This window comes from Zootoca vivipara, chromosome 3 (genome assembly GCF_963506605.1).
Source record: "Zootoca vivipara chromosome 3, rZooViv1.1, whole genome shotgun sequence".
Taxonomy (NCBI): domain Eukaryota; kingdom Metazoa; phylum Chordata; class Lepidosauria; order Squamata; family Lacertidae; genus Zootoca; species Zootoca vivipara.
In genome coordinates, this window is record NC_083278.1 from 94,327,614 (window position 1) to 94,353,758 (window position 26,145).

Sequence of the window (26,145 nt, forward strand, 5' to 3'; positions counted from 1 at the left end):
TGGCTTTTTTGCTGTGGAGGTTACTCTTTTCCCCACTCTGAGCATATTTCTTGGCTGGAACTAGGGAGGGGCAGAATTTAACTGGCAATAATGGCCGTAAGCTGAGGCTTTAAAAATGAGTAAGTTGATGAGGAGCTCTGCTTTCAGCATTCAGATACAAAACCAAATCTTTATGTACTTTGATTCACACTATTTCTTAGCATAAGAACTACAGCATTTCAAGGCTGTCAAAATAGTTTCAAATTGGGTGCGTATGTGAAAGAAATAAGTTTTAAAACGGGGATAGTTAGCATGGTGCCCCTCCAGATGTTGTTAAACTACAACTCCCATCAGCCCCAGCCAAGGGTCAGGGATGATGGGAGTTGAAGTCCAACAAAACATCTGAAGTTAGCCACCGTGCTTTTTAAACAGTCTTCGCTCCCGCTCTAAAGAGACTTCCTCCCTTCTCTCCCAAAACAGTACACATGGGCAATCTCTTGAACATACATGCGAAACTGCATGATAAGAAATTAGGCACACTTACGTGTTCAGTGTCAACACAAAGCAGAGACTGAGAACCTAAATGAAGGCCTTGCAGTGCTTCCTCTGGTTCCTGAGGCAACAGGTCAGGGTGTTTCTTCTCGGCTGGGAATTTAGATGCCACCTGCAAGACCACATCATTAAGTTTTTGTTGCCACTGTTTGCTTTCAGATATATTTTGCTTTTGGAGGCCATCAACTTCCTTCCTTACAGAAAGGAGCAGCTCTTGGATCTTTTGTATCTCTTCATCTTCAAGATTTTTATGCGACTCAAATGATTCTTCAAGCTTCCTGAAGGACTTCTCATAAGCCTCACGTAAGAGGCGTTCGACTCTCGTTTTTAAATGATGTTTTTCAGGCAGGGCATGCCCCTTCTTCATGATACACGCCCATGTCTCACTGTCATTCGCTTCTGAAAGAGAGTGGCCGTGTTCCTCAGGGGTACTTTCTAGATCAGCTTGTTTGCTACTACTTAGGTCACTTATTTCATTTGACGGTCTGTACTGATCACAGTCGATATCAGATTCCATAAGAGTTGAACTTGTACACGAGGAGATTTTGCTGCAAGAAGGAAATCTCATGGACAACTTTCCATCCGAATGAAATTCTTCACTCATTAGAATAGGGGTTACCTGCATTGTGAAGGAAGAATTAGTGACTTGGTCGAGGCTGGTTGATAGTGTAGCATTTTCTTCCCTGAGCATGTCAATATAGCTTTGCAGCTCTGATATTTTGGAGGCCATACCCGAGTGCTGCTCTTGCAAGCTGCTATATTCATTTTTCAAAGAGAAGATTTTTTCCTTGACCCCATCAAAGTGCATTTTAATTTCTTTGCTGGATTGCTTCAAACCTTTGCAGTCAAGTCCATCACAGCATTCCAGAGCTATTAAGGGCACTCGCTCAATATCAGATTGTGCTGCTATTTTACTGTGATCTATTAAGCCACCAGAAAAAGCCGCGCTCTCTTCTGTTACATTATTAATTCTGCCGATGAGCTCTTCTGCCATTGCGCCTGTGATGCATTTCAATTGAGAGTCTTTCAGCTGTGATGCTAATGTTGACTTCTCAATCTGCAGGTGTTCGAACATTTTCTCCAACTCATTTAGCTTGCTCATTGTCATGTGTAGGGAGGCTACTAATCGGACATAATCACTTTGGCTGGGAATCAGATCATGAGGAGCTGACGAACACTTGGCATCTATCTGTCCGCTAAAGTTGTCCTTGGAAACATCATTGAAATGTGCTGCTGACTGGTCGTTCCCTTCCCCTTCTGTAAGCTCTAAATACGGATTTTCCACAACTTTAAGAGCTTGCAATTCATGGTTCAGCCTCTCTCTCTCCATTTCGTTCTCTTCCAGTTTTATTTCCATAGTTCTCAGAGCAGTCTCCAGCTGCTTTACTTGATCAGCATAGTTCTCTACTGAGGCCTCTCTATCCTCAAGATCCATCTGAAGCAGCTCTAGCTGAACCTGATATTTATTCAGTTCCTCCTCCTTTTCTTCCACAGATCCTCTCAGCTGTCCCAGTGAATTCTTCTCCACAGTAAAGCCACCAGCTGCATGTTCGTCCCTTATTTTCAGCTCCTTGACAAGCTCCTCGTTCTCTTGCAGCAACACATCGTTTTGATGCTGCATTTTATTAAGTGCTGCCCTTTCCTGTCCTAGAATCTTGGTTTCTTCAGGTGCTGCCTGCATTTTTTCAAGCTGCTGAAGCAGTGTGTTATTTTTCTTCTCCAAGGACATGACCTTACACTTCAGCTCCTCGTGTTCGTTCATGAGCCGCTTCTCTCGCTCTTCAAATGTGGCTTTCTCCACTTCAAAATGGCATGCTTGCTCCCTTAAAGCACATTCTAATTTCCTTTTTGATTCTTCTTCGGCTTTAGACAGTAACAAGCTTTTCTCTCTCTGCCTTTCTGACAGCTCCAAGAGGCTTTCCTCCCTCTCCTTCAGGCTTTTGGACAGATGGAAGCTTGTCTGCATTACGTCTAGATTTCCTTGCTCTAGGGCACTGATATCAATCTTAAGGCCAATATTTTCATCACTAACTCCTTCAATTAGCTTTTTATTTAAGGATATTGGTTCCTTGTGGCTAACTGTTTGAGGCGTAACTTTCAGCTGCTGCACTGTATCCTCAAGGAAAGAGTTACTGCTTTTAAAATCCGGAATCTCTGCGTGCTGCCTAACTGATTCGGCAATCAGTGCTTGCAATGACTTGTTTTTCTCCTCGAGAGCCTGTAAAGTCTTAGTGACCAAGTCCTGCTTTTCAGAAACAGCTGCTTCCAACTCACTTATGCGCTTTTCCTTCTCCCTAACAAAATCTTTATGCCTTTGCTCTGCTGCAGCCAGTTTTCTTTCTGTTTCATCTCTGGCTTGGACCAGCTCCTCACATTGTTTCTGGAAGCTGGATTTTAACTGCAGGTGGGAAGCTAAGGATGTTTCCAAAGAGGCCATACACCTGTCCTTTTCCAACATTTCATCTGCTACCGTCTCCAGCTTTTTCTGTAGAATATCCACCTGTTTGGTGAACTCAGATAATTTCAGCGAATTGTTTTCTCTCTCTTTCCTGTGTTTTTCCTCAGATGCTGCTGTTTTATCCTGAAGGTCATTGTGGGCTTTTCTTTCTGCTTCTAGCTCTGCTGTTTTGTCTCCCACCATAGCTTTGAGATTTCTAATCTCCACGCAAAGGTTTTCATTCATACCTTCTAAAGCTTTTACTCTCTCATTACTTTTAAGTTGTTCGGTCATTAAGGCCCTTTCCAGGCTGCAAATCTTGCTCATCAAATCTTCTTTTTCTGAAACAAGTTCGTTTATGAGTTGCCCACTTTCTTTTTTCCACTGGGAAAGAACCTCAACCTCTTTTTTAAGTCCTTCACACTCTATAAGAACTTTCTGCAAAGCTTCCAGATCCTCCAGTTTTACAGTGAGCTCTTCAATGGCGTTTTCTTTGTGCTTCAGAAGCTGCTGGAGAGAATCTCGCTGGTTTTCCAATTCATAAATAGCAAGTTTCATTTTCTCCAAAGTGAGAGGATTCTCTTGTTTGCTCAGATTCTCTTCAAGTAGTTTTAACTCTTTTTCCAGAGAGCAATTTTTATCTGCAATCCAAGTGATTGAAAGAAAAGGGGAAGTATTTAATTTACAAAAAGTAAGATTCCTTTATTCTCTCTATTAGTGTTATTCGTTTATTTTATCTATTTTATCCCACTTATTCTCATCTAGTAACTTAAGAAGGTTTACACAGACACACCTGGATCTTATCTTTTCCCCTGTGCACTGCAAAACGTAATACATATTTTACCCAGTTATCGAAAACTACAGTGGTCGCCCAAGCTGCTTACAACCTGCTCAACAAGATTCAACTCAGTATATGCTATACACAGGGACCTCAGAACACAGAATAAGGTTTGGAATGGGAAGGAAACCTAATAAAAATTGGTGACTCACTTTTCATATCTTCAACGACGTTTTGACTCTGCTGCAGAAGTTGTTTGGTTACACATAGCTCTTCTTTTAACTGAGAAATTTCTTGCAACTGTTGAGCCAACTGGCAGTGAAGGATGCTATTTTGCTTCTTTGTTTCCTTGGAAAGGAAGCAAGAATTAAACAAGTGAGAGTTAAAGAAATGGCTAACTTTGACTAAGGTTCTTTGACTCACTGGGCAAGCTGAGACATACATTCCGAGTTTGCTAAACCATAGTTTACCAAGCCAGGAACTAGCAGCAGGTCTTCTCCCCTTGCTCAGCAATCTTGGGTAGCCAATCCCTTCTTTTCATACTAGTTCTCAGAAGCTTAAACCACCCCATTATGCCCAAAATGGGCGACTATTGTTTAATGTCGCTTTGCTCCCCATCGTTTAAGATCCTGGTTAATAAGCTGACCTTCAAACCACAGTTCCTTGCTTCCAGACATAATGGAAGTAGGATCAGTGTGCTGAGAAAGGGAGGAGAGAGGGCACAGACAACTCCAGCTTGCTAAAGTATAGCCACTGCTTGCAGGGAACTTTTAAAATGCAAATAGAGGGTCCAGCAAGAAATAAAACAAAAACAACTGCTGAGATGGCTTTACTAGGGAAAATATCAAGGGAGATGAATTCTCCAATGTGATTCCAGGCACAACAGTGACCGTGAACCACACTTGCTTTTCTTTCTGGGTGTATAGCCTACCATCCAAGCCCAAACATATAATTCAGGCACTTTACGTGTAGGAACGTTGCAATTATCTAGCCGGCTATACCTTTTCAGGTCGTCTGGCCCACACAGTCCCTTCATCAGGAGAAGAGTGGAAACGGCTGTGGCTAATTGACTTGCCTCCCAGCCCACAGACTAAGATAAGGGCTGCTGAAATTAAGGCCTTTAGAGATCGCCGTGAGGGCACCAACCCCTTTAATTTTGAACTGTTGAATGCATTATCCGGCAGGAGAAAGTGTGTGATGTATTATTATTGGGCAGTAGCTAGAATTGCATTTTTGCCGCCCAGAGCAACTGTCTCGGTTCTCATGCACTTGTGCATTTCAGCGCTGCTTAATACCGCTCAGCATGAGAGACTGAACCAAACCCTGCATTGGAGAGACACAGGAAGGAGGAGTGGAAATGTTGCTCTTAGACTGAGGTTGTGTGAATGAGCCGGTTGTCAATTATGCTTAATGCTGCTATGTATATTTGTAGACCAGATGTTTGCTTTGTAATAAATGGTTGGCTGGGAATTAGCTTTGTTATCTGTATGCCTGGTGGGTATGCATGAGTGAGACTAGGAGAACTGCTAAGGGTGTATTTCAGAGAGGTTGCCATTGTCTGAGGGGTGGTTAGGAGTGTAGGCACAGCTTCTATTTCAGTTATTTTGTTTAGTTGCCAATGACGCTGTTTAGTGGAGTCTTACTGTATTTTTGTATCAGATATCTTCCTGTTTTTTTATATATTTAAGAAAATGCTTTCTTTTCCTGATAATACATTGGTTTAAATGTGTTATTTTGTATTTAACCTTCATCTGTACTGTTTTATTTTGATGCTTTTGCCAATGCTTCATTTGATGCTTTAAGTTAGGTTGTAGAGCAGGCACCCCCAAACTTCGGCTCTCCAGAGGTTTTGGACTACAATTCCCATCATCCCTGAGCACTGGGTCCTGTTAGCTAGGGATCATGGGAGTTGTAGGCCAAAACATCTGGAGGGCCGCAGTTTGGGGGTGCCTGTTGTAGAACGCTTTGAGGTATTTTTTGTTTGTTTTTTAAATACAAAGCGGTATAGAAATTATTTCAATAATAAGTAAATAAATATTGGGAAAAGCCTTACCAGTCCAGACATGGTCTACATGCTTTGGATTGTATCAAGGTGGTCTGCAGGGCTAAAGTCTCTAAAATGCGAAAGGCACTTGAAGCTACACAAGCTACTTAAGACACACCCATTCTAAATGTAAATCCCAACTAATGTCTTCCAGATGCAACGATGTCTCTCAGTGAAAAAAAGAGAAGAGAGTACCCTGAAATGTGCTTAGAATCATTTAAAGGTTTATAGCCCTCAATGTGGCTTATTTTAGAAGGAACAAAAAAACCACAAAAATGTGTTACATATATAATACAAAGACAACTGCACAACATCGGGACCATAATTTTACAAATAGTTCACTGAAATATAAGGTTTCTCCCTGTGGGTTAAACCACTGAGCCTCTTGGGCTTGCTGATCGAAAGGTTGGCAGTTTGAATCCCCACGACGGGGTGAGCTCCCGTTGTTCGGTCCCAACTCCTGCCAACCTAGGAGTTCGAAAGCACGTCAAAATGCAAGTAGATAAATAGGTATTGCTCCAGCGGGAAGGTAAATGCCGTTTCCGTGCGCTGCTCTGGTTTTGCCAAAAGTGACTTAGTCATGCTGGCCACATGACCCAGAAAAACTGTCTGCGAAAGGGGACAAAGGGTGGCTCCCTCGGCCAGTAAAGCGAGATGAGTGCCGCAACCCCAGAGTCGTTCGCAACTGGACTTAATTGTCAGGGGTCCCTTTACCTTTACTTTTACTCTCTCCCTATCTGAACTAAGTAGATAAAAAAGATGCAAAAGAGAATGAAAACTTTCTGACATCTAGAGGTTCTGCACACATCCAAGCAACTCAGCTGTGGGAAACAAAAATAGCATTTTATGCTATATACTTTCTGGCTTAGAGGGCTTCCGCAAAGAAGCCGTGTTTGGTCCGGTAGCCCAATTCCACCACACGTTCCCACAAACGCGAATAACCTTCTCCTTCATCAAGCGTGAGTTATCGGTTGACAACTGCCCTATCATTTCTTATATACTAGGAGAACGGCAGCAGAAATATTATCACACTGGCAGGCCACAGCTGACAGGCAGTGTACTCTAAGCAGCTGCCAAGCGGCATATGCTAAGTAAGGAAACCTCTAGCCTATTATAAATTATGCCAGGACAAGGGGGTTTTGCAGGTCAAAAAGCGGGGTGGAGTGGGGGGGGAGAGAGTATCAGAGAACCACAACCCAATCACAGCTCCTTTAGTGCTTAATGGAAGAGGGGAAACTCTGCAGCCAAAGAGGTCTCTTGAGTTAAAACTGCTATCAGAGACAGGGTTAGAACTCATGGAGGCTTAGGGGCCAGGTCTTTTCTGCAGAAAGCAGGCATCTCACGGATAGATAAATCAAAAGCTGCCGCCCTCCTGCAATAGCAGATCCTAAACACACGAAAACTCTTCCCCAGGAAGGAGTGTGAAACAATTTGGAGCACTCTGCACTGAACCTTGAAAGCATTAAAAGAAAAAAAGAACTGGCCCCTGTCATCATAACTCTCTCTCTCTTGGGAAGCAAAAATAAAAAAGCCAGTTCCCAAAGAAAATGGCACGTACAAACACATACCGCCCACTCCTGAGCCGCTAAGATAACAGATGGCGTTGGCAGGGCTTTGTTGGTCTCGAGCCCTCAATTATCCATCTAGTTACTACTAGCAGATGGGCACCAAACGCACCAAAGCCAAATTTAAGAGAAGGGACAACCAGGATGGGAAGCATAAGCTGGAAATTTGCTGGCAAAGCAGGTCTGTATTTCCAGCTATTTAAGCAAATCAGCCCGAGAGCAAGATTAAACTTGTTGTTGCTTCTGCTCGTCGCCCGTCCTCCCCGCACACCCCGTGCCGCAACCCCCGCTCAGCTCCCGTAAGAAAGAGAAGAGGCAAACTGCAGTGCCAACGTTTCCCACACAAGTGCCCAAATGCAAAAGCTCAGGGTTTTTCTGGGTTTTTTTTTGGATGCGCAGCGCATAATGAGCACCCTGCAGTTAAAGGCTCCTTAACAGTTTTAAGCACAAGCATAAGGACCATTAGCCGGCGATTTAAAAAGCGCTGCTGGAATACGATCACGGTCAAGTGGCTTAAACGGATGCAGAGCGCAATGGGGCTTTGCAGCCTGTGTGATTATCATTAGGGGCTGGACCAATAAGCTCACGGGACTTTGACAGACGACACGAGCTCTGGCCTTCATCATCAAACTGTGCGCAAGGAAGCAACGAGATACTCTTTTATTCCTCCCCCCCCCCCAAACTTGGCTTTTCTCCTCCCACATCCCAGTTCTCCCAGTGGTGCTACCAGCAGGCACATCACTCTTTTGAAATGACAGGTGCAAGGAGCTGTAGACTCCATTGTGTGATGGGACACACAAACCCGCTGCTCTGCCGTGTCACCTCCCCCTCCCCCAATAACAGTTTAGGTAGCCAGGGGTCTGGCAAGACCTCAGCCTATCTGGGAACCTGGGCAATGCACAGACCAGAGGCTCTGCAGCAGCAATCGAGTCCGCTGCATTTCACTGGATGGGAAGCAGTCACAGGCGTTTTCCAGACGGACCTGCAGCTTGCCTCGTTTGGCTGAAAGCGCCAGTAATGAGGGCAGAAGATACCTCACAAAAGCCTCCTGGATGCCACCTTTTGAAAAGTCGCTCCAGAGGATTGGAGGGGACTCCTACGGAAAACCTTGGGCTGTGTTTCACAGGGCTACAGTGGGGAGTGGCTAAATAACTTCCAAGTTTGCAGGAACAATACACTTCAGCTAACCAGGCCCTTTGCTGCAGATTGAAATTTCAAATATATATTGGCTGATGGTCAATAAACAGTCAAAAGGCAAAAACCTCCATTATCTCTCACCACTAACACTTGCTCTCTAGCTTGCAGATTGTGGCTGGCAGCCATTCTGACTGCTCTGAGCCAGGTCACAGTGATATCGTTAACTGTGCAGTTGACGGGTCACGCAGTGTCCTGCTCCTAAATGTATCTCTTCTTTGCCAGAACTGAAAGGGCAAGTAGGAATCACATCAGCAACACCAGACCGTGGGTCGTAAATATGCAGTCATTCCTGTAATTCTGTTTACCTCACAGGCTTTTTTCAGTTCGCTTTCCTTCAGCTGCATTGCCTGAGCAGCCTGGTCCGCTCGACTCAACTTCTGTGAAAAATCATCAACCTTTTTTTCCAATTGCTGCTTTGCAGACTGGGTCTAAAAGGGTGCAAGACGGCAAGTTTTACTTTGCAGCCATGTGTGACATTAAACAGAAATATTCTCAGTGCAGCTGGGGATTCACAGAAGAGGCCACTTAGAAGCATGTTTTTAGAGGTCAGTGACGGGGATGATGAGGTGTCTAGAAGCCTCTAAGGAACGTTTGAAAGAGTGGTGTTTGTTGAGCCTGGAGAAGGCTAAGGGCAGAAGACGGAACAGACTTGCTGCTTCAGAGAGCAGGTCTAGAACCAAGGCAGATTTCTGCTCAGCATTAGGAAAGCCAGGGTGGTCTAGTGCCCAGGACCTGGGTTCAAATCCCCACTCGGCCATAAAGCTCATTGGGTGACCTCAGGCCACTCACTACCTCTCAACCGAGCCTACCTCACAGGGTTGCTGTGAGGAAAAAAATGCAGAGGTGGATATGTGCACCACCTTTCAGTTCCCTGAAGAAAAAGTGGGATATAAATGTAATAAAAATAATAAATTAAGAACAATTAGTTAATTAAAGAGCTCTTGGTGAACCAAACAGCCTCAGGAAGTGGTGAGCTGCCCCTTACTGGAGTTATTTCAGCAGTGGCTGGATGGGGTTTTTTTTTTAATTAAAAAAATGTCCTTGACTTGAAAGATTCATGCGCTGAGGGAGCTGCACAAGATCACCTCTGTGGTTCCATCCGACTCTATAAAGTTCTAGGATCCCTCCCCCTTACCTGCCGTGTTTACAAACTACCTACCTTCTCGAGTTCTGCTTGAAGAAGATTGTAGTTGTTCTTGGCTTGATGCAGTTCCCCTTGAAATTTAGTTTTCACCTGATTGAGCTGGAGAGATGCTTCCTAAAACAGCGGCGTTGGGGAAAATCAAAATGATATAAACCAGGAATGTGGTGAATTGTTGGATATTCCTGACCTGATCTCAGGCAGGAAAATAAAAATAATAATGGGTGAAACTTCCCAGTTGCTATGCACCCTGAAGACTTGCATGTCTTTTTGTTGGTTAGACCTTTTATTAAAAAGAAGAACAATGAGAAAATTGGAATATATAAATAGATATTTTCTACTGCTCCACTTCAGTCTTTTTCATTATGGTTTTGTTGACAAGGGTGGGAAGGATCCAATTGCATATACAATTCACTGAATCGCATCTATGGCCTGTAAAACTAGTACCATCAGCCCAGTGGGGCTTTAGAGACTTAGTTTTTCTTGAACAGCTGCCCTCTTATGGCAAATTGCTTTGGAAACCGTGAAGAGTTTCAAAAGCAGCTTGTGACATGGCATGGAGGTTAGGAGTTCAAAGAAAACAAAGGGGGGGGAAGGCAAAAACTCCACTGAGATTGCACACTCTGCATGTTAGCTTAAGTAGGTGTGCGGATCCTAGCCTAAGTAGGCAACATTGGAGGACATAGGAGAGAAATCAAGCTGGTATGCAACTTGTGGCAGGAAATCTGGGGCTGGAACCAAAGAAATATTAAGGGGCAGGGCAGATTAAAGCTGCAATCCTACGCACGCTTATTTGGAAGGTAAAAAGAAGCACTTTTTTCCACGGACTGAAATGGGAATATATATATTTTTAAATTTACTGCTGGTCTTCATTCTTAAAAGAAATGCAAATCTTCTTTAAACCTTGGTGGTCCTGGTATTTCAAAAGATGTCCAAGAAATCAAGAAACAAGCCAATAAACTAGCTTCCATTCATTGCCAGTGTTATGTGTGAAAACCACCACTACATGCCAACTTCTCTGGATTACGCCCTTTGGTCTCCCATCCCATCCCCAAGGATCAAGCAACAACCCCAAACATTTTATTTTCCTTACAAAAGGAGAAACGGAAGGATTTTTCTAAACCAATTTCGCCAGACCTTTGTGTAAGCAATTTCCTTTGCAACTGTACAAACAAAGTACATTACAAGTTATGTTTGCCACAAAGGCTGCAGTCTTATGTGCACACACAGCGCGGAAGTAACTCCCACTCAACTGAATGGGGCTTTACTTCTGAGCAGACATGAAAATAGGTTGTGCTGTAAGTAAGGCTGTTCACCTGTGGATGTGGGCTGATGGAAGTGCGATGCAGGACTGAACATTAGCAGGATCCTTCCAGGGCCCCAGGGCCTCCCCCACCCCCCTTTCACTTGTGAGAATTTCTCTCTTTCCTGGCTTTACCTCCTGGTACACTTTCTCTTTCTCTTTCATTTTCTGTTGCAAAGAGTGCTGGGCTCTTTCAAAATTTTGTCTCTGGCAGTTCAGCTCCTCTGAAAGCCTTTTCACCTTTTCCTCGGATGCGGTGTGCTAAAAAAGGAGTAATTTAAATATCACAAGGGTTAGAAATATCTGGAACTAATATGAACTGAATTAAATTATAGGTGGAAAGGGGAGGGGGACAGTAGAGCATCTTAGAATAAAACAAATAAGAATGAATGATTTATAGATGAATAATTGTGAAGCATGATGTAAGGAAGTTGTCACCCTCACAGAGCAATGGGAAAGGCTACATTTAACCTGCTCAGGTAGGATTGCTGCTGCTAAAATGCTTTCCCCCCCTCCCAATTCTTACTAGCAAAGACAACAACTCAACAGATATAGCCATAACTTATTTCAGTATATGGCATAATGAAAAACTTAAAATTAGGGCCAATTACACCCATGCTTCGGGTTAAGTACGCTTCAGGTTGAGTACTCCGCGGACCCGTCTGGAACGGATTAATCCACTTTCCATTACTTTCAATGGGAAAGTTCGCTTCAGTTTATGAACGCTTCAGTTTAAGTACTCCGCGGACCGTCTGGAACAGATTAATCCACTTTCCATTACTTTCAATGGGAAAGTTCGCTTCAGTTTATGAACGCTTCAGTTTATGAACAGACTTCCGGAACCAATTGTGTTCATAAACCGAGGTACCACTGTACTTTCAAAGGGAAAGTTCACTTCAGGTTAAGTACGCCTCAGGTTAAGTACGGACTTCCAGAACCAATTAAGTACTTAACCTGAGGTACCACTGTACTTCAATTAACGGCACCAAGCTGGGCAAAAAGAGGACTCTCTGCTGCTCTAGCACTATTTTAATTCCAGTAAGCAATTGGATGATAAAGTGGTCACAAGCTGTGGGCAAGACAATACACTTAGACAGGTGGGGGAAATGGTGGAGTGTGGATATAAATTTTACAGCCTGTTATGTGATAAGAGAAAATACAATGAAAATGTGTTATCGTTGGTACCTTACCCCAGTGAAATTGGCTAAGATTTATAAAAAATATTCAAACCTTTTTTAGAGATGTAGTAAAGTAGAGGTGGGAACAATGTATCATATGTGGTGGGGATGCAAGGTGATTAAACAATTCTGGACTAAGATATATGAAGAGCTGAAAAGAATATTTATGAGCACAATTCTTAAGAAGCCAGAAGCATATCTGATGGGCTTAATAACTAATGATATTCCCAAAGACAAAAAGAACATATTCCTCTACAGGAATCCACTGCTGATCCCGCATGAGGCCGGCAGAAGGCCAACTTTGTAGCGGCGGTGGCGGCAGCGGAGCCGGCAAGGGCCCGATCCCGCACGAGGCTGGCAGAAGGCCGGCCTTGCAGCGGTGGCGCCGGCAAGGGCCTGATCCTGCGCGAGGCCGGCAATGGCAAAATTAACGGCTTCAATTAGAGGCAGCTCCGAGCAAAAAGTTAAGAGAGAGTGGGAGTGTGTAGAGACATATATGGAAATGGAAATAAATTTTAATATAGACATAAAAGCAAATACGCTCAAGGATACAAGATAATATTACAAAGGATAGAATCATTAAGTACAAACAATTGTTAACACAACAAGAAACAATAATATAAATACCAATAAGATCGCACATGGGTGAGGGAAAGTTGGGAGGGAGCGAAGCAGAAGGTGGTATCTGAAGAATTATTAAGAACCTTTAAGAACGTGATATAAAAGCAAAATGATATATGTAATTGGAAATATGTTGATTGATTGTGGCTGTAAGCTTTTTATTTTCAAAAAATAAAACATAAACATAAAATTAAAAAAATTAAAAATTAAAATCATATTAGGCAGGAAACTAGATTAATTAGATGGTAGACTGGATAGGAGGCTTGAATTCCACTACATCAGATAATGTCGGGAGGGTGATTCCATGGTTCTGCCCTACATCAACCACTACTGAGGTCCACTGAAAAGCATTGCTTCAGCAGATATCAGATTATATGAATGTCTCTCCAATGTCAGATCCACAAAAGTATTCAGTGAGTGTTGTGCATGCATATGAGAAATGCCTCTTTAAAAGTCTAAGATTTAAGAAAGCACCTTACCTGATTGGTGGTCTGGTCAAGTTGTGCGTTAATTCTAGTTACTTCGTTTCTACTCTTGTTCAGAGCTGTATCTTTTTCTGTCGACTCCATTTTTATATGTTCCAGCTGCAGCTTAGTTTCCTGAAGTTTAGCCATGGTTGATTTCAAATCCTGTGTTTGAATCTGCAGATTACGTTCCAGTTCTTGAATTCTGGATCTTAACTCTGTATATACACAAAAGTGTGAATAATATAGTGTTGCTTCATATATCTTGGACAGAGTTCGCTTGCTTTTCTACAGGGAGATATCAAAATCACCTCTGCATACGAGTTTGTAAAATGCATTGTTAGCTTAGCTTTGTAAACACATCTGCCATGAAACCCTCTTAAAAATCATAGTCATACCTCGGTTTAAGTACACTTCGGTGTGAGTACTTTCAGTTTAAGTACTCCGCGGACCTGTCTGGAACAGATTAATCCACTTTCCATTACTTTCAATGGGAAAGTTCGCTTCAGGTTAAGTACACTTCAGGTTAAGTATGGACTTCCAGAACCAATTACACCCATACTTCAGGTTAAGTATGCTTCAGGTTGAGTACTCTGCGGACCCGTCTGGAATGGATTAATCCACTTTCCATTACTTTCAATGGGAAAGTTCGCTTCAGGTTAAGTACGCTTCAGGTTAAGTACAGACTTCTGGAACCAATTGTGTACTTAAACCGAGGTACCACTGTACTTAAATTCTGGCATAATATACCTATGAGTGATTGGGAATGATTATGGAAAAAAAGTTATTAGATTCACTCTATGTTATAATTTAAGAGAAAATATAATGAAAATGCAATACAGGTGATGCTTAACCCCGGTCAAATTGGCAAAGATATATAAAAATAATACGAATATGTGTTGGAGGTGTAAAGAAGGAATAGGCACATTTATGCACATGTGGTGGGAGTGCAAGAAAATAAGAGAATTTTGGGAGGGTATTTACAATGAAATTTTTAAAAAAAATGTTTAAATTCTCCATTAACAAAAAAACCTGAGGCTCTTTTACTTGGTATTATGCCACGAGAAATTAAAAAAAACTGCCCGACCCATATTTATGTACGCGACCACTGCAGCTAGGATCCCAATAGGCGAAAATTGGAAAAACCAATAATATTCCCATGAATATTGAGTGGTTAGTAAAAATGATAGAGTATTCACAGCTTGCAAATTAGCTGGGAGATCAAGAGGAAACACCATACAAAGAGTCAATAAAGATTGGTCAATATTTAAAGATCTCAAAATTTATATAGAAAATACAAATCCCTGACAGATGTATAAATAAATCTAATAAATAGACAAGAGAAGTTAGACAAGAGAAAAGATGTAATTATTACAAAATAAAAACAAAATAAGCAGTATGAAATGTGCACAGATTTAATGAGTGACAAAATTACACAATGAGACTGGTTGGAAGTCAATAATCACAGTATGTTCGCATCTTGGTTGGTAGGTAGGTAGAAGGGGTGGTGAAGGGGAGGTATGTGTTGTATGTTTTGTATTTAATATATGTAACAAAAAGTATACAGTGGGACATCGGCGTACGAATTTAATCCGTTCCGAATGCACACTCGTAGGTCGCAAATTTCGTAAGTCGAGTTTCCCATAGGAAAAGCGGTTTCCCATAGGAATGCATTGGAAACGAAAAAATTCATAAGTCGAGGAAACCACATCTAAGAACTCGTAAGTCGAGGAAACCGCATCTAGCCGCAAACGGGTTTTCCATTCGGATGTCGAAAAAACTTAAGCGCGCGGCCACTTTTTCCGCTCGTAACTCGAAAACGTTGGATGTTGAATAGTTTTTAAGTCGAGGTCCCACTGTATATTGTTTTGTAACGTATTGATATTTATAATAAAATGGGAAAAATCATACTTAAATTATTTTGAGTTCTCTAGATAGAATTAATAATAATAATAATAATAATGTTTGCAGGATACCTTTTAATGTCCTGATCTTCTGCAAGCATGTAACTCAGGGATGCAGAACCTGTAGACCCCCAGATATAGTTGGACTCCAACGCGCATCATATCCAACTTGTGGTTGGGCTAATGGAATCCCAACATCTGGAGAGCAACAGGTTCTCCATCGCTCATGCAAGCATTTGCAATCTGGAATGAGCACTACTATACCACTGTAGAGGGCCAGCATTGCAAGCTCATCGGTTGCATTGTGTTGCAGGAAGCTAACTAACTGCAAAGTTCAAGAATGAGTTCAAGTTTGTTACGATATTTGCGTGATACCTTGGTTCTGGATTTTCATCTTGTCAATGAATGAAGAGTCCTTGCAACTGTCTGAGACACTGCTGGTGAACTCTTTCTTTGCCGATCTCCGGTCTTCGTGACTAGGAGTTGTCCCAGATTCCCAAGGAAAATGTGATGGCGTTGACCTGCTGCTTACAGGAGTTTCTTGACTACTGGATAAAGGCTGGCTTGGCGTTTTCTCTTGTTGCCATGAGAACACAGACGAGGAAGCCTGTTGCCGGGCAATTTCTCTGCGACTTATAGTACTTTCGGGATGCGGAGGGATTGTTTTCTTTTAAAAACAAAAGAAGAGAGGGGGGAAATGCTTACATAATTGAACTGGCCTCAATACAGAAGATTCTTCAGAGAAAAAGAATTGACTACTGAGAGCTGGAACAAACAACAGAGGTCACTCTCTAGCATACTGTTCTTTATGAGGAGAATCAAAACCTCTACCCATTCATCATTCTTCAACCTGTATGACAGTTTTGTAATCTGAAAGTCAACTGTGGGCTGCTTCCCATATTTTGTTTAGCTTTCTTTTGGTTGAGAAACTCCACCTTTCCCATTCTGAACCAATTCTTTGTGTTAACAGCATTCTATGCCTTGTTTCATACCATTATCTGACACTTCACGCTCTTCAGTTCAGCTTCCAACCTCCTCCTTTCTTCTGTTTCTTTGTTGTATTTTACTTGAAGCTCCTCAAACTTTGAATCTGTTTGTGCAAAATATAAACATCTCAATAAGTTTACGAAGCAAATGTTATACGTCTGTGTGTGTCCTTATAAAAAAAACAAAGATACTGAAGTGCAATGTTTCTCAACATGGCATACTAGCAAAGCATGCCATTCTGATTTAAGGAGCATCCTTTACAATACATAATGGCTCTGTCTGCATACAGAGGCAAGCTGAAGTACTTGGATTAAGAAACCAGAGCGTGCAAAAAGCACTCCACCTTCTCTCCACAGCATTGCAAGAGCTTCCTGACAACTAGAAGAATGGCATCTTGTAAACCAGAAGTTCGGAATGTGTGGCCCTCCAAATATTGCTGGACTACAATTCCTATCATCCCTGACCTTTGATCATTCTGGCTAGGACTGATGGAAGGTAGTGTTGAACAATTTCTAGAAGGCCGCAGATTTGCAATCCATAGGGCAAACAAACCAGGTGGTACCTCTAGTTATGAACTTAATCCGTTCTTAACCTGAAACTGTTCTTAACTAGAGGTGTGCTTTCGCTAATGGGGCCTCTTGCTGCCGGTGCGCCGCCGGCACACGATTTCCGTTCTCGTCCTGGGGCAAAGTTCTCAACTCGAGGTAACTCTTCCAGGTTAGTGGAGTTTGTAACCTGAAGCGTTTGTAACTCGAGGTACCACTGTATAGAGGACAGTCTAGTGTTATGTCTGAACCTGGGGTTGTGGTTTGTTTTTTTGTAAGGAACCAACCACGAGTTAAGGCTGGCTAACAAGTATGGTTTGTTAGGGTGAAACAAACTTTTGTCCCAAGTACAGGCATAAGGCTAAGCTGTCCTCTTCTGGCTTGTTCATCCACTCACACCAGAGGAGGAACAAATCAGGAGCAACTGTTTATATGCACCAGCACAATATGGTGTAATAAGCAAAGAGCCCTGGCTTACTAATTTTATGTTTGTTGAATTGTGTTAAGGAAAAAGAGTAACAAAGAACATTGGTATCCAAGTGTCGCACATTTAACGATTGCATTATGCATGCAAAAGTGAGGAAGGATAGTTGGAAACGAGGAAAGATAGAAATATTTAACAGCAAAAAGCAGTTGTTAAGCTGGACATAATGTTAAGGAAACAAGGAAATTATAGAGAAAAGCTGGAGTCTGGAGGCCGGTTGGGCAATACATAAAAAGAGCATTCAAAACATAAGAAACTGGGATACAATATATTATACTGTATGTTGATATGAAGAAACTAAAGATCAAATGTAAGTTTTAAGCATTATTTGTTACATTAATAAGGTCGATTTTATTCATGTGGCATTTTGATAAAATCCTCAATATTACTGTAAATGGCTTCTTGATTTTCCAGGAAGTTTGAAAATGCTTATATGCAAAATTACGTATATGATTAATAATAAAGTGTTTGCTTTTTTAGAACCTCGGTTTACCATTACATGAGAACACAGTCACTGTCTGGGCACTTTGCCCTCAAGATGAACAGGACACAATTAATATATAATGTGAATGACAGTTGGTCATGTGGGCAGGATTGCACCACTGTTAACTTTTAAAAACATACGGGTACCAAAAAAAATCTAGAAATTCTATCCATAAAGTTCTTAAGATAAAAACAAAGCATACCATTGTGACCTGGTGTTGAAGGAGCACCGAAGTTCTTCTGTGGTGTACCATTGAAAGATATATCTGCAGCAGCAAAGGTTTTCTGGCTTCTTTCTAGTTCGTATTTGTATCTATTTTTTAATTAAAAAAAATGAAGGCATAGAAAGTTACCTTAATAATAAGCAATGTCAGTTTGGATTCAGACTAAATTAGCTGAACTTAGGTCACATTAAAATGGTTGGTACAAGTTAGCCATGATTTCATTGTGATCCAAGCTCAAATAACTTACTTAGCAATCCATTGCAAACTCACTTAGAAGCAGGTTAGGTAAAGGTAAAGGGACCCCTGACCATTAGGTCCAGTCGTGACCGACTCTGGGGTTGCGGCGCTCATCTCGTGTTATTGGCCGAGGGAGCCGGCGTACAGCTTCCAGGTCATGTGGCCAGCATGACAAAGCCGCTTCTGGCAAACCAGAGCAGCACACGGAAACGCCGTTTACCTTCCCGCTTGGAGCGGTACCTATTTATCTACTTGCACTTTGACGTGCTTTCGAACTGCTAGGTTGGCAGGAGCTGGAACCGAGCAACGGGAGCTCACCCCGTCGCAGGGATTCAAACCGCTGACCTTCTGATCAGCAAGCCCTAGGCTCTGTGGTTTAACCCACAGTGCCACCTGCTTGCATCTAATAAAGCAAAGATGGCTAACCCCTGGTTGGGAGGAGCTCGGCTCGTAGAACCTCACCTTTTAAGTTCTTGTTCAAGCCTTTCAGTTTGTTTCTTGCTTGAGAGGAGCTGTCCTTCTTGAACGCTGACTTGTGATTCTTTCACCTGAAGTTCATGAGAAAGTTTCTGTCTGGTTTTCTCCAGGCTGTCACAGAGTTCCATCAAGTTCTGGTTTTCTCTCTTCAGCATCGCTCCTTCATTTTTTTCATTTTCCACCTAATCGGAAGAGTACACAGCCACACCCAGTATAACTTGATGTAGGCTGCTTATTTTAAAGTTATGTTTTATTATCACATTTTTGTATTGCAGTAAATTGTTATAAGGTGCACATTCTTTGTTTTTTCAGCTTGTAAACCGTCTTGAGTATTGTAAGTTGGAAAGACGATATACAAATTAAAAAGCGATGGTGATGATGACGACGATGACTTTCACTGCTGTTCTGTGAAAAACCATATTAATCAGTTCTGGAGAAGAGTTAATATTTTTCTCCAGACTGTTTTTCAATGGGATATCAACATAACATTGGAGTGGAATATGAAAAGTCTAATCTAAGTGTTAAACCAAAGCTACCCAGTATGGTGTCCTTGTACATAAATTATAGTGTTGTCGTTTTTAAGTTGCCCCCAAGGGTAATGTATGACATTCATGGTGGTTCTGGCCACAGTGGCTCTTTCCCCTCTCAGCTTATAGTCTAGTCATGAAACTGGTCAAACAGTAAAAACTTGCTAGAAGCAGAAATGCTACATATTTCCAGTATGTGCCTTTTTAATTGAAGCAATGAAAAAATTATGAGAATATACTAGCAATATCAGACTGTCCCCTAAATTGGTACTATATTTATATCTATATAGTTATACTACCTTCTGCTTCTGTTTTTGCAAAGCAGCCTCCAGAGACTCCAGCTGAAACTGCCTTTGCTGTCGCTCTTTTTTAAGCTTCTCAAGTTGACTTTCAAGTTCTTGAATCTTGTGAAGGGCTTTTGTGGAAAGGCCTTCCTTCCACTCTTCCACAGCCCAGCTCATCTCGTCAGATTCCGACGCCTTAAGGAACAGGAGGCTTCACAAAGGGGGGTGGGGGAGAAGAAGAATGACCTTAAAGGCATTGCCCTTTTGAGTGTCCACAAATATTTCTCTGCTAGCCTTTGCCCTCTAAATGTTTCAGACTACAACTCCTATCAGCCCCAAGTGTTGGAAGGGCACCAGGTTGGAAAAGGCTGGTCCATATGATTGAAATAAAGGATAGATTTTGTGTCTATGAGTCTTATTCCTCAGTTATGTGCTAATTTAGAAAGTGGGTGTAAGTCATTATAGGTCAGGCATCCCCAAACTGCGGCCCTCCAGATGTTTTGGCCTACAACTCCCATGATCCCTAGCTAACAGGACCAGTGGTCGGGGAAGATGGGAACTGTAGTCCAAAACATCTGGAGGGCTGAAGTTTGGGGATGCCTGTTATAGGTGGAAGGAATTTTTTATGTATAGAATTGTTTTCTTTTATGTATGTTATTTGTTTTTTGTTATACTGGATATATATATATATATATATATATATATATATATATATATATATATATGAGAAAGTGGGCTGGTGACATGGGGCAGGGGTTTTGCTTGTTCACTACAGAGCCGAAGGCTGAGGTGAAAGGTGGTGTTTGGGTTGAGCCCTCAGTTACTATTACTAATGTATATGCCGCTTAACGTCAAAGCCGATTTTTAAGTGGTTCATACAAATAAAAACCAAGTACGCAAACATTTTAAAGTCATGCTGCAATCCTAACCTTCAGATGGGCCATGTGGGGAAGATCAGGATGTGGTTGTATGTTTTATTTTTTCATTTGCTAATTGTTGTTGTTCTTTTCTTTTTATTTTATTTTCTATCTCACTTTTTCCTTTGTTTTTTCTTTCTTTTGTATTTCTTCTCCCTTTGTCTGGGGCCTTTATTAAGGTCCATAGATTGCATACTCACTGGGGTAGTAGATGGTTTATGAAGGACCCTGAGTGAGAGACAGGGAAAGGTTAGTCTCCCAGGGTGAGAGACTGGGCAAAGAAAGGAAAGATCCCAGCTGAGAGCTGGGAAGAACTATTGTCCTCTGTGGGTGGGCCATGAATTTTAAGAGAGCACTCTATACTTTACTTATTCATAGAATCATAGAATCATAGAGTTGGAAGAGACCACAAAAGCCATCCAGTCCAACCCCCTTCCAAGCAGGAAACACCATCAAAGCATTCTTGACATATGCCTGTCAAGCCTCTGCTTAAAGACCTCCAAAGAAGGAGACTCCACCACACTCCTTGGCAGCAAATTCCACTGTTGAACAGCTCTTACTGTCAGGAAGTTCTTCCTAATGTTTAGGTGGAATCTTCTTTCTTGTAGTTTGAATCCATTGCTCCGTGTCTGCTTCTCTGGGGCAGCAGAAAACAACCTTTCTCCCTCCTCTATATGACATCCTTTTATATATTTGAACATTGCTATCATATCACCCCTTAACCTTCTCTTCTCCAGGCTAAACATACCCAGCTCCCTAAGCCGTTCCTCATAAGGCATTGTTTCCAGGCCTTTGACCATTTTGGTTGCCCTCCTCTGGACACGTTCCAGCTTGTCTGTATCCTTCTTGAACTGTGGTGCCCAGAACTGGACACAGTGCTCCAGGTGAGGTCTGACCAGAGCAGAATACAGTGGTACTATTACTTCCCTCGATCTAGATGCTATACTCCTATTGATGCAGCCCAGAATTGCATTGGCTTTTTTAGCTGCTGCATCACACTGTTGACTCATATTCCATTTGCATTTTCTGTAGTTGCAGTTTTATTATAGGAAACTCTTAATAAAATCTTTTGTTTTTTAATGATGTGGTATATCTCTCCAGCTGAAGAGGCCTCAAGCAGGCATGGATGACCTACCCTGGCATATCTACTGAAAGTTCTGCTGCCCCTCTGATTAGGAGGACAAAAGAGGGGTGTTGTCAAGGCAGGGAGTGAGCGTGTTGGGGGGAAGCGGAGGGATAAATAAAGTTGTGCTGCACCCAAACTCCCTTAATTTCACTGGCCCCATTCACAGAGCTCAGTATAATTCACACCACCAAAAAATGCAGGGATAATTAATACTCATCACCAAGGAATTGACAGAAGGGCAGAAAATTAAAGTTTACACTGCTCCTCACATCCCCAATCCCCTGGCCAGGACCAGCTAAGATGCAGCTTAACTTGCAAAGGAGACGGTGACTGAGACAGTCCTAGGTAAGTCGATCGCCATCATATTTTGGCTGATCCACTATGCAGGCACTATGTTTTTATGATCTTATATTGTTTTGATTATATATGTCACTGTATCTTTTTTGGTATTATGTTTAATATTTATTAGAATTATATCCTGCCGTTCATTCCAGCACCATTCGCCACATGAGGGACTCAACACACTGTAAAAAAGAAGCTGATGAATTGTTCTAAGAACCCGGACCTCCGGCAGAGCACAATTGAAAGCCCTTACCGGCTAGTAAAATGACAGAGACCAGACCAGAATTCTAGTGAAAAGCAAGGCGGCTAGTTAAGCCTGGTCTTTATTAAAAAGCTGTTGCAATAGGGTTCTCCCCACACACACATAGGAAGGGGGGGGGGAAGAGACCCAGAGCAAAGTTTGTGCAAGCTCTTATATAGAAATTTTAAATTCCTGCCCTGAAGTCCAAGATTGCCCCCAGAAACCTCATAGATATACCATGTTTCTCCAAAAATAAGCCATAGTGATAGGCAGTTTAACCTTGTAGGTTAAACTGTACCATACTTAATATAAAAAATAAGACATCCCCTGAAAATAAGCCACCATGTGTGTGTTTTTGAGTAAAAATAAATATAAATTTTCTCCTGCCTGGCAGGTTACCTGTGAAGGGTCATTTGACTGAATTACCTGGAGAGCCTGGCCAGTCTTTTGTAATGATAAATACTTAGTTCCTGAGCCAGGTCACAGGTTCATATCTTAAATGTGCCCTTAAGACAGGATTTGTGAGGAAAGAGAGAATGGAGAGGTTTCCCACTTTGACCTTGCAGAGAAATATTTGAGGTCAATTTGTTCAGTACTTTTTTCTGTGAGGTTTCAGACATGTGGTTTATATATACAGTTATGAACATTTATCTTTTATATATACAGTATATCATCTTAAAATTCTTACAACACTTCTTTTGCTCTGAATAAGGCAGCATGACCCACCAACCGATGGTTCCTTTGACAACTTCTAAAAGGGGATTTGACCAATTCATGGGAGATCAGCCTATCAATGGCTTCTAGTAGACATGTTGTCTACATGGTTCACCCAGGATCAGGGACAGTATGACTCTCAACACCAAACATATAGGTTCCCTTTCCACCAGATCTCACAAGCCTGCATGAATTTCCTGGTAAACCTATGGCAACCATCCAAGTAGAAGGCAGAACAGATAATTTTTTACCCTTAATGTAAAAATATATAATGAAGGCGCCAGGCAGACCTCCCTGGGGAGAGCATTCCACAGATGGAGAGCCACTACAGAGAAGGCCTGTTCTTGTGTTGCCACCCTCCGAACCTCTCATGGATGCACATGAAGAAGGGCCTCAGATGATGAATGCAGAGAGAGGTGGACCTTGAGGTATTGCGGTCCTGAGCCATTTAAGGCTTATAGGTCAAAACCAGCACTTTGAATTGGACCCAAAAGCTAGTTTTATGTTCCTGGAATAAAGAAGTGGCTTCTGATATGTAAAGAGCACTTACAAAAACCAAAACAAGTCCTGCAAAATGCAACATTCGGAACCCTCCAAAAACTCTGTTTCCCAGACAGGTGGAGAGGTGCAGGGAGCAGTTTTCCATGCCTTCGAAATTTTCATTAATTTTAGATTTTACACCTACCTAGAAGCCGGAATTAAGATTGCCGGAAGAAATATCAAAAACCTCAGATATGCAGATGACACAACCTTGATAGCAGAAAGTGAGGAGGAATTAAAGAACCTTTTAATGAGGGTGAAAGAGGAGAGCGCAAAATATGGTCTGAAGCTCAACATCAAAAAAACCAAGATCATGGCCACTGGTCCCATCACCTCCTGGCAAATAGAAGGGGAAGAAATGGAGGCAGTGAGAGATTTTACTTTCTTGGGCTCCTTGATCACTGCAGATGGTGACAGCAGTCACGAAATTAAAAGACGCCTGCTTCTTGGGAGAAAAGCAATGACAAACCTAGACAGCATCTTAAAAAGCAGAGATATCACCTTGCCAATAAGGTCCATATAGTTAAAGCTATGGTTTTCCCGTAGTGATGTATGGAAGTGAGAGCTGGACCATAAAGAAGGCTGATCGCCAAAGAATTGATGCTTTTGAATTATGGTGCTGGAGGAGACTCTTGAGAGTCCCAGGGACTGCAAGAAGATCGAACCTATCCATTCTTAAGGAAATCAGCCCTGAGTGCTCACTGGAAGGACAGGTCGTGAAGCTGAGGCTCCAATACTTTGGCCACCTCATGAGAAGAGAAGAATCCTTGGAAAAGACCCTGATGTTGGGAAAGATTGAGGACACAAGGAGAAGGGGACGACAGAGGACGAGATGGTTGGGCAGTGTTCTCGAAGCTACAAACACGAGTTTGACCAAACTGCGGGAGGCAGTGCAAGACAGGAGTGCCTGGTGTGCTATGGTCCATGGGGTCACGAAGAGTCGGACACGACTAAACAACAACAGAAGTAAGGCTGCAATTCTATTCCCCCGCTTACTTGAGAGGAAGCACCACTGGATGCAACGAGAGTTTCTTATGAGCAGACATGTTATTGAAGTGCATGGTTAAGTCTTCCCTGCAACCCTCTCTCTTTCTTTTTAGAAATCTATTGAAGAACGGTAGTGCAAACCTATGCACTTCTACGGGGGTGTAAGCCCTATGGAACTTCATGAGGCTTAAACTTCTGAACATCACATCAAATACATAAATATTTATTTATCTAATTCTACACATACATGCATACACACGATACATAAACTATACTGTGCATAATATAAAAATAGTAATGCAAGGCATATATCCTGCTCTGAGTCCATCCCACGGAAAGATCAGCTCTCCTACCTTCTTTTCCAGCTGCAACACCCAGGATCTCGCCTTAGTTTCTCATTTAGCACCTACAGAGGATTCAAACCTGCCACCATCTCCCCGACGCAGGCGGTTAGCGGAGGACAAGCCGGGAACGCCTATTGGCCAGCCCCGAACGTCAATCTCTTTCCTGCTTTCTTCAGTTGAGCCAATAAGAAATCACCGGCTGGTGTGACGACACCTCGCTTCTGAGTGGCGAGTTTGGGCTTCCCCTTCAAACCTCATTGGCTGGGAGGGCAGAAAATAAAGGCGGGAGGCGATGTTGCGCTTTCTTTTTAGCCAACAGCGGACGCGCCTAGAGTTCCTTTCAGAGTCTTGTCGCAAAAGACAACAAAGGAGTTTTTGTGAAGCGTCGTGGGTTCCCGCCAGACCTTGTGGACTACAACTCCCATCAGCCCCTGCGAGCATGGGGAATAGTCAGGAGTAATGGGAGTTGTAGTCCACAACATGGGGCGTGGGGAAATACTGTGTGAGCCACCACTGCAATAAAGACTAACCAGTTTATCATGGCATGAAGTCTCGTGGATTAGAGACAGTAATCACAAAAAAGGCTGTGCGGAATCCGGAACTTTATGCCTGAACAGATCTGCTATGCCCAGTCCTTACTGCTGAAGAGACCAGCAGTGGAGACTGATGGGCACAGGGAACCCAGGTTTTTTTCGTGATGTGTCACCCAGACGGATTTGTTTTCTTTATTTAATTCAAGGTGATGTGCATGGCTCTCCCACTCCGCTCCCAACATGTTATCCTCACAGCTTGTTTAGGCTGAAAGATAATGGCTGGCCCAAAGGGAGCTTCATATCTGAACAGGAAAATAAGTGGAAACATCTAGATAAGAAATGAATAAATATAGAGGCAAATGGGAAGGTGATGGGCTCAGTTCAGTTACATGTAATTAAGTCTGGTTTCGGCATAGGATGAAGATATTGTGGATTTGTTTCTTCTAATAAACATGCATAGGATTGAAATAGTAAGTCCCTATTTAAAACTGTGCTTGTCACGGGATTGTTAAAGTTGAAGAAATAAGTGCTTTGAAAAGGGGAGAATGCTGTTGGTATAGGTCCTTCTTATGGGCTTCATATAAGCCATCTGGTTGGCCACTGCAAGAGCAGGGTGGTGGAATAGACGGGGCACGTATATATTTGATAGCAACTGTTCTCAGGTAATTCCACTTAAAATTAAGTCCAGGATGTATGCAATTATAAAGAAGTTGACTATTCCGTAACTGATAATGTGCTCCTTTCATTTATGAGCTTTGCCTGTTTTTTAAAAAATACAAAGATCAGACTACCTTATCTGTTCTTGCCACTAGGTGATTCCCTTTTCCACAGGAAAAGGCAAAACAGTTCTGTTTGCTTTTACAGTATACAGGAAAAGCAGAAATCTGTCTGCAGTGGTTTTTAAAAAATGTTAGGAGTGCTGTATAACCAGGACTCTAGCTGCACCAGGTTCGTCAGGTGACTCCTATATTAGATCTTGTTTTGAAAGAT

At 42.2% G+C, this 26,145-nt stretch overlaps 1 protein-coding gene across 1 annotated transcript in view; it reads right to left on the reverse strand.

Annotated features, from left to right (window-relative positions):
- Nucleotides 1-24,753, reverse strand: part of CENPF (centromere protein F) — a 37,189-nt gene extending 12,436 nt beyond the window's left edge. Inside the window, exons 1-12 of the mRNA XM_035111322.2 lie at nucleotides 24,632-24,753; nucleotides 19,427-19,622; nucleotides 18,586-18,782; nucleotides 17,866-17,975; nucleotides 16,156-16,253; nucleotides 15,539-15,830; nucleotides 13,275-13,477; nucleotides 11,132-11,257; nucleotides 9,712-9,810; nucleotides 8,858-8,980; nucleotides 3,959-4,094; nucleotides 524-3,609 (exon numbers count right to left, since the gene is read on the reverse strand). Coding sequence (XP_034967213.2) covers nucleotides 524-3,609; nucleotides 3,959-4,094; nucleotides 8,858-8,980; nucleotides 9,712-9,810; nucleotides 11,132-11,257; nucleotides 13,275-13,477; nucleotides 15,539-15,830; nucleotides 16,156-16,253; nucleotides 17,866-17,975; nucleotides 18,586-18,782; nucleotides 19,427-19,588 — 4,632 coding nt within the window. The 5' untranslated portion in view covers nucleotides 19,589-19,622; nucleotides 24,632-24,753. The remainder of the gene's footprint in view (nucleotides 1-523; nucleotides 3,610-3,958; nucleotides 4,095-8,857; nucleotides 8,981-9,711; nucleotides 9,811-11,131; nucleotides 11,258-13,274; nucleotides 13,478-15,538; nucleotides 15,831-16,155; nucleotides 16,254-17,865; nucleotides 17,976-18,585; nucleotides 18,783-19,426; nucleotides 19,623-24,631) is intronic.
- Between the last annotated feature and the right edge of the window lie 1,392 nt (nucleotides 24,754-26,145).